The 9073-nt window shown below is 40.1% G+C and overlaps 1 protein-coding gene across 1 annotated transcript in view; it reads right to left on the bottom strand.

The window, feature by feature from the left end:
* ABCA13 (ATP-binding cassette, sub-family A (ABC1), member 13) overlaps positions 1-7689 on the bottom strand; it is a gene marked incomplete at its 3' end in the record, with an annotated part of 190275 nt that extends 182586 nt beyond the window's left edge. Inside the window, exon 1 of the mRNA XM_011996501.1 lies at positions 7595-7689. Within this exon, the coding sequence (XP_011851891.1) occupies positions 7595-7663 (69 nt within the window). The remainder of the gene's footprint in view (positions 1-7594) is intronic.
* Between the last annotated feature and the right edge of the window lie 1384 nt (positions 7690-9073).

Genomic DNA, 9073 nt, shown 5'->3' with positions numbered 1-9073 from the left:
AATTGAAAAAAGAAATGTGCCTTTCACAAGGACCAGTTCCCCAATAAACAGCCTCAGCCTCCAATACAATCTCATAAAAACAAGGCTTAAGGCTGCCTTTGCCTCTGGTCTCTCACATTATTGTTACTGTGATGGTTTTGCTGTTGTTTGTTGTTTTTAAAACCTTTCCTGTAATTGAAAAACCCTGGCCTATCTGGGCCAAAGTAAATAACTATGCCAGGGAACTCCAGGCTTCCCAAGGAGAGCTGCATTCACAAGTAAGAAGGAAAAGCCTCTTGGGAAAATAAGTCTTTGTTTTATTGTTATTATTTTTGGTTTTCGTTTTGCACAGAAGCCATGTAAATCCACCATCCTAAATAAAATCTCCCAAACCTAGCTTTTTGATGATCTTGTCATTTTCTCTCCAATATGCTGGTAACAATTTCAGCAAAAGAGTAACCTAGAGAGAATTATTTTCTCTTTTCAGCCTAACAGTCAAATTGGTAAATGAGAAACTGGATGACTTGTCTTTGAAATCCAGTCAGTTTTCCATACCTTTAGAAGACTGGATAATCTCACATTCTTTGTTTCTCATTTTATTTTATTTTATTTATTTTTACATTTTTTTTTTAATTTTTTTGAGACAGAGTCTCGCTCTGTCACCTAGGCTGGAGTGTACCGGTGCAATCTTGGCTCACTGCAGCCTCTGCCTCCCAGATTCAAGTGATTCTCCTGCCTCAGCCTCCTCAGTAGCTGGGATTACAGGCACACACCACCACGCAAAGCTAATTTTTGTATTTTTACTAAAGACGGGGTTTCACCATGTTGGCCAAGCTGGTCTCAAACTCCCATCCGCAGGTGATCCGCTCACCTCGGCCTTCCAAAGTGCTGGGATTACAGGTGTGAGCCACCACGCCCAGCCACTATTCTCACATTCTTAAACTCAGACAACAATGCAGGACAAAAGAGATGCTCATTGCATAGCCAGACTCTTAATGATACCCTGAGATGCTTTCACTGTGCAAGGAGTTCCCTCACTGCCCTTCAAAGTTGTGTTTTTATATTTGGTTGTTTATTCAATCACTAGTGCTTTGAGAGGGGGTGTAGGAGGAAAATAAAGCTAAAATTAAAGGTTTAGAAGCAAATTAAGATCAATTGAAATTAAAGAAAAGGCACTGCTGATACCATGGTTGTGAATAGGGAAAACCAGACCAACCAACCCCAAACAGCTTAGTAGAGGCCAGCCCATGCTAAAAAAAAAAAAAATAAAGGGAGGTTTGCTTTTCATTAATTCGATTTCCGAACTGCTTTTCCTAGATCACTGCTCTTAGTAAACCTGAGAAACACTCAAATGGCCCGCAGTGGCCTTGCAGTGAGGCAGTTTCCTACCAGGGTCCAGTGCAAGGCGAGTCCTGAAGGCCAGGGCAGCCCAGGCCAAGCCCCAAGATCCCACGGGCTCCCGATTTAATGACAAGTAGGAAGATCATCAACTTTATCTTCTCATCTAGCCAAACAGAAGTTGAATTCCTCTACATTTTATGGAAGAGCCCTCGGTGGGAGCTTCGAGTTATCAGGAGTTCCATCGCACCTGCACTGCTGTATGACTGCAGCCAGAGACGAAGAAGCCATCTTGTCAGTCATCCGCGTGGCCTAATCGCAAGAAATGTGTCACTTCTGTGTAAGTGCTGGAAACGAGAATAGTTCAAGGGCTCCCACATCACCTGAGGACCCTCTCGCCTCTCACTGCCAATCTTATTCCGCAGTGCTGGAGTCTGCAGCTGAGCGGGTTTGTGTATGGAGCGCCCCTGGGCGTGGGCCGCTGCTGAGAAGTGGAGCAGAAAGTGCACTGGCTCGCAGGTGGCTGCTCAGCAGCACCCCAGCGCCGCTTCTGACCCGCAGCTAGTGAGGATGCCCTGACCCCAAGGACCTCTAGACATAGGAGCAGTTCAAGACTAGTTAGTTCAAGACTTTTCCCGGCCGGGCGCGGTGGCTCACGCCTGTAATCCCAGCACTTTGGGAGGCCGAGGCGGGCGGATCACGAGGTCAGGAGATCGAGACCATCCTGGCTAACACGGTGAAATCCCGTCTCTACTAAAAATGCAAAAAACGAGTAGTCCCAGCTACTCGGGAGGCTGAGGCAGGAGAATGGCGTGAACCCGGGAGGCGGAGCTTGCAGTCAGCCGAGATCGCGCCACTGCACTTCAGCCTGGGCGACTAAGCGAGACTCTGTCTCAAAAAAAAAAAAAAAAAAAAGACTTTTCCCAACTCTGACTATGAGAGAGATCAGGCACCTCACCTTTTACTTTCTGGCATCTGCTGATCCCCTTAGTAAATCCTTATAGCAAATTTGACAACAAATAGTTGATGAGCTATAACATGTAACTATGCAAAACCAGCAAAAATCCAACCTCTAAAACAATGTCCAAAAGAAATAAGAGCTACTTTACTTCTGAGGCTTGATATCTGTAAATTTTTTTCAATTTCAGAAAAAGACAGAAACTGTAGCTAGCAGGATTAGTGTTTGCAAAATAAAAGTATTCCTTGTAACACCAAGTTCAGTTTTTAGCACCTGATTTTGGTAATAGACAAAAATCTCAAAGAAATGAGATTATTTTGTTTTAGAAAAGAAAAACACACACACATATACACACAAAAGCTCTGAGGTTTGAAGTAGTTGAAACTTTAGAATATGTTTCTTTACATCTTAAAGGAAAAAAAGTGATTTCCAAAGTAGTGATCTTGGAAAACTCCCTCCCTAGCCCCAGGGTAGATTGCTAGGAGGTAGATAGGCAGCGGCAGAGCCCAGCAGGGGTTCAGCCTGGGTTTGGGTGAGCTGACTCAGGTCTCTCTAATGCTGGTGGGAGGGATGGCATTTGAACTCAGACACTCTAATAGGCTTCCGCGTATTCCCCGCAGGCCAGGTCAGAGGATGAACCCTGGTGTGACACCATAATTCTTATTCATGACTAAAAGAAAGTATGCATTTTATCACTGTGGCCTTTTAAATCAAGAATGCGGTGCTTTATGTATGGTGGACATCTAGGTATCTGTCACTGGGTTCTGGGGTGTGGTTTCCATGGGCAGAAGGATGTTCCTAGTAAAACTGTGGCCAGTGTAGTTTTGTTGTTTCCATTATCCTCTTCCAGCCCATAGCTGGGAGAGAACCATGAGTTTTTTAAAACATTGATGTCCTTGTATTAAACTATGCTTCAACCCTCTTCCACTAGCCCAAGTCTTCAGTAAAATTGGCCAGCCAAACCCAAAAAGCTGATATCACTTACAGGATATCAGCTTTCCTTAATGGAGTAAGGGATCAGAGTCCTGTCCAATTGGGTGGGGAGGGAAAGGAGTGAGTAGCAGTCACAGGAGGCAAGATTCAGAACAGAGATCTAAGGTGTCAAGAGATATAGGGTCCTGGAGACAACAATGACTCTATGAATGGTCACTGCTCCATGATTTGAAGGATAGATTAGGGGAAGTGTGCCATCCACAGTATACATGCTACAGGCTCAGCTGCTCTGTTCAATATTAAAACATGGGAGAACCCAGACTGCAGAACTAAGAGCTATCCAAGGAGCTTACACTTGGCTTACATGATTTTCTTGTTGTTGTTGTTGTTGATGTTATTGTTGTTGCTGTTGTTAATTCTCTAAGATAAGAAGTAGCTGGTGAAGGTAGCAGGAGGCAGAGTATAGGGATAGATTTGTTAAAGGATACAAAATTACAGCTAGATAGGAGGAATAAGTTCGAGTGCTCTATATAACTGTAGGATGACTATATAATAACAATGATGTATTATATAGGCCAGGTGCAGTGACTCAGGCCTGTAATCCTAGCACTTTGGGAGGCCAAGGCAGGTGGATCACCTGAAGTCAGGAGTTCGAGACCAGCCTGGCCAACATGGTGAAACCCCATCTCTACTAAAAATACAAAAATTTGCTAGGCATGGTGGCACGTGCCTGTAATTCCAGCTATTCGGGAGGCTGAGGCAGGAGAATCACTTGAACCCAGGAGGCGGAGGTTGCAGTGACCCAAGATCATGCCATTGCACTCCAGCCTGGGTGACAAGAGCAAAACTCCATATGAAATAATAATAATAGTATATCATATAGCTTCAAATTGCTATGAGGAGAATATTAAATGTCCCCAACACAAAGAAATAATAAACATTTGACATGATAGATATACTTATTACCCTGATCTGATCACTATACATTATTTGTATTGAAACATCACTATGTACCCTATGAATGTGTGCAATTATTATCTGTCAATTTTAAAAAACTAAAATTAAAAGAAATAAAAAGTAAAATAAGTAATGACTTAGATTGATTTACAGTTAGAATAAAATGTAGAAATTAATAGAAATTCATGTGGAAAAGCATGGCTCGAAGCCACTGAATATTTGACAATGTTGATGGCATTGCACTGGAACTATCCATGGGGACTCCCCTGAGGCATCGTCAACTGCTCTCCACCTGCCCAAAAGCAATGTGTCCTTACCTTGACCCAGAATCTTCCCCAGGAAACTTATTCAAGAGAAATGATCCAGAAGAAGGTGTATCCTTTGTGCATAATGATGTTATTCATAACAATAAGAGCTGGAAAGTACTTTAATCTTCAACATAAGGAAATGGTCAAATAATTATGTGTATCCAACTGATTAACTATTATTCAATAAAACCATTAAATAAGAAGACCACACAGCAACTTTTAAAATGTTAGGCTTCAATATTAAGTGGGAAAAAAGCTATGACTTTAATTACATAAAAATATTGCATTGTGTATGCCTAAGGATAAGAAAAGATCACAAAAGTAAGTTAATTAGGATAATAAAATTTTAGATGACCTTAAAATGTTTATCTTTTGTTTCAGTGCTGTTTTTATAATAAATAAAAACCAAGAGGAAAAAATAAATGATATTAAAATAATGGTAAGAAGCTATTTTTTCCAAGAATAGTAGAATTTTAACAATCTATAAAGCTAGATATTAAGTATAATGGGTACTATTTATCCATTATTCTATTTTTTAAATTTTTGTTTGAACCTATAATAAGATTTTTTTGAAGAAACTATAATCATGAAATATAATAAAGATTTTTAAAAAGCAAATGTAAAAGCATATGCTGATTTGCTCTTTATGAATGATACAAATTATTAAATTATCACATGTTTGCTCACACTATGGACATCTATTATGCATCAATTATTTTTTTTAAAAAAGCTAGGAAAAAAACCAGTAAATGTAAAAACAGACAAGTTTCCTTCATCTAACAAGTAGTTCCTGGCTTTACTCACTAAAAAAACATGTATTTGAGGCTATTTATTCACTCGAGCAGTTTGGTTTTCCACAGTTCATGCCAGCACCTCACTTCCATAGTTCAAAAACAAAGAATTTATAGATTATCATTGGACGATGGGAGAATGCTGTGAAAAATAGGTCAGTTTAAAGACATTCACCCAGAGGGGCTTGCCCTCAATATTTCCACTGTAATAACATTAAGATATGTAAACATATTCACATTTTATCCCCCTGGAGTTCTGTTCTAACCCAATTGTGCAAGCCACAAACTGAGAGTTACCCTGTGCCTCCTCCCCTCACAGCCCACAGTTCATGTCCACAGATGTCTGAGGCCACCCATTTCTACCATATAAGAAAATAGCTCCCATACCAGGTACTGTTGCAATCACATGTACAAACTCATTTAATACAAACAATTTCATTTTACAGAGAAGAAGACTAAGTTAAGAAATTGCCTGAAAAAGTAAACTAGTAAGTGGCAGAACTGGGATGTGAACCCAGTCAGGCAGCTCCAAATTCCATGCATGGAACCACTTGTGTTGTTTCCACTCTGTTGCTATTCTAGGCATTGCTATAATGAATAACCTTGTAAAAATATCACTTCCCGTTTGTACAAGGACATCTGTAGGATGTATCCCAAGAGGTGGTTTCATTAAATATTTAATTGCATTTTTTGTTGCTTTTGTCTGAACAGACTATAGCTCCTTGCGGGCCGGGAACTCACTTTTCTTGTTCACCCACTATCTGGCACATAACAGAGATGCATAAATGCTTTATTCCTTCCTTCTTTTACTTATTCAACAAATATTTACTGAACATCCATTGTGTGCTAGGCACTGTTCTGGGTGCTGGACAATATATTGGTGAACCAATTGGGGAAAATGTCCAGTTCTCATGAATGTAACATACTAATGTAGGATCCAGAGGCAATTGACAAATAAGAAAATCTGTGCTGTGTTACAAGATGATAAATACTAAAGAAAAATAAGGCAAAGAAAGTCGGGATGCAGGAGATAACATTTTAAATAAACAGTTGTCAAACAAATAAAACCTTCTGATGAGGATGTTTACCTTAGTAGCAAAAGTAATTGTGAAAATTTTTTAAAACTCAAGTGTCCATTAAGGAGGAGTAGGCAGTCTGGCTACCTCGGTCACCGAACTGTTTTGAGGTTGATAAGCGTAAAGCGGAAAGAGCAGTGCCTGGGAACCAACTTCCACCTGTAACACTCTTTCATGGGAAACTAGGCTAATTCCCTAAAACAAACTTGCATGTCAATGAAATACACTGTTTATAAATGTAAAACTACCTACACAGACACGAACACATTAACAATCGATGAAGAGTGTCTCACTCCTTTATTCCTGAACTTAAAACTTTTGTACAAACTTTCAACTGAAATTATTTTGACCCTGAAGATCACATAAAAAAGAAAACATCTCCTTTAACATGTATTTTATTTCAAGACAGAGAGATAGAATATTCTGGCTCTGAGGATTCAGCAAAATGTAATTCAATGTCAATTACTGAATCTCTTCAAACCGAAGCATTTGTCAGCAGAAAAATCCCTTAGGTTAACTATAGACCTTAAAATCAGAAATGATGTAGGTAAATTACTGCACATCTACTTCTAAAAATGACATTTATAGGTGTTAATGTTTATATAGTAACATCAGGAATAAAGTTAATCATAATAATAGGCAATTGATTTCTATTTCATAAAAACATACATTTACAGGATATTTGCTTAAGTACTCACACAAGTTTGATTTGAACAATTCCAATCTGCTTAGAAAACCTTGCTAATGTAATTTAAATAAGTTCTATAACACTAAAGATGTGACCCTACAGGATAACATAGCATGGACGCGTCATGCCCTGCTCTGGTGAGGCACATTGTGCAGTCTTGTGCTTTGGAGTCAGTACCTTTAGCATTCTGTTTATGCATTAAATGCAGCCAATGCTTTGTTCCTTAAACCTGAGAATTCGCTGGTCAGTCATTACAATGAATGCTCAGAATACAAATTATAGTTCAATTCCACTTGTTTTTTGTTTGCTTGTTTGTTTTTTAGAATTTTTCTAAATTTGCCCTTTTCTGATAAATTATTCAGCTTTTATTTCATGCTGGTCATTAAAGTGTTCAGCTACTTTGACCCTTGGGACAGGTTTTGATTTAAAATAATCCAACCCTCCCAAATTCCCTGCAGCGTGGGTGTTTGTACCTGCCAGGAGGCAGAGGTAGGCAGACAAGAATAGACCCTGATCTCACTCCAGACCTCACTGGAACCCTATGGAAAACCAAGGCAAGCACTCACCGGGTTCCTGAGTCTGCAGAGCCAATTCTTCCACAGCAGGGCTTGGAACTGGCGCCCGGCGTGCCCCATGCCTGCTGCTCCCTGCTCTCAGTCAGGAAGCCTGCCTGTAAGGATGGTGCTTATATCTGCTGGCTCAAGTGAAGGCATGTTGCCTATTAGTCAATTCTAACAAAAGTGAGTGATGCAAGAGAGATTACTGGTGACTGAATAAAACAGGCATCAGATGTCCCCTCTTGTTCTGCATCTGCTAAGAAATCTTTTCACTAGCCATTCAGTGTTTCGAGAGGGTTGAGTTACAGAAAGCTGCCTTCAGGGACTTTTTTGGGCATACACACATACACACAGAGGGCGCCCTCCCTTTCCAAGAACCCACACAACTGATCTGTGCGACAAGAAGTAATGCCCACATTTATCATTTACTTCCCTTTTTTTCTGGATATTAATTAGATGGAATTTTCCATTATTCTTCTGAAGCATTGGTTATTATACTGATTTGCCAAAATATTTCAATTTTGGTGGTCCCATGGCAGAGAGTTTCACGGGAAGGAGATGGAAGCAGTGCAGGTGTCTGGGGGAGTTTGGGGAATAGGTGAATCAAGTTCCACTCTGCTACTGCATCTACACTTCATACTTCTCCTTCACCCATTTCCTCCAAAGGGATCAGGATCTACGTTTCAGATGGTATCAGGTGCAGACGTGACTGGACTCAGCAAGTGGCCTGTGGATTACCTCTGAGTCCTGTTTGATTACTGCACACTTGCACTTTCTAAGTGGCATGATGGATTCAGCTCACCAGCTGGTGGCTTCATAGTCCTGGAAGCCAGGCCCTCTTGAGTTCCTGTTGCCCCCAGTTGTGGTCAGAAGAATTTCAGGCAATGCAGTCTTGTGGTCTTCTATTTCATAAAGCAATTTTCACAAGCTGTGAATGCTCGATAAATGACTTTTGCAATAGTAAACAGGGAATACAGGCTTCAGCAAAGAAATTGACTCAATTATTTTGTAAACTTATTTTTTAAAGGAGGCCTATTTTATTTTATTTTTTGTTACATGACTGGCAGCACTAGAGTGAAGGCCATTACTTAGCAGGATGGGGCCCAGCACCCATAAGTGGATTTGCCTGATCCCCATATGATGTTCTCCCTTGACCTGTGACTTCTCAAAGGTCTTTGGGGTTGCCTAAGTATTGCTACTCTGGTGCTCTTTGCAGATAACTTCTAGAACACCTTACATTACAAGTAATTGTCCTAATTTTTAAAAATCTAGTATAAGAGAAAGCCTCCAACCATAAGGTTTTTCTCATTTTATGTTCATAACAGCCAGTTTTTATGCTGCTATGCCAGAATTATGCCAGAGGCATAAAAATTATTTCATCCATTGCTTTCATGGAACAATGCTGTGTTAGGGTTTTCAGATAAACAGAACCAATGGGTGATTGATTGACTGACTGATTGATTATAAGGAATAGGCTCACACAATCAT

Source organism: Mandrillus leucophaeus, unplaced genomic scaffold (assembly GCF_000951045.1).
Source record: "Mandrillus leucophaeus isolate KB7577 unplaced genomic scaffold, Mleu.le_1.0 Scaffold517, whole genome shotgun sequence".
Taxonomy (NCBI): Eukaryota; Metazoa; Chordata; class Mammalia; order Primates; family Cercopithecidae; genus Mandrillus; species Mandrillus leucophaeus.
This window is presented reverse-complemented; position numbering and strand designations above follow the sequence as displayed.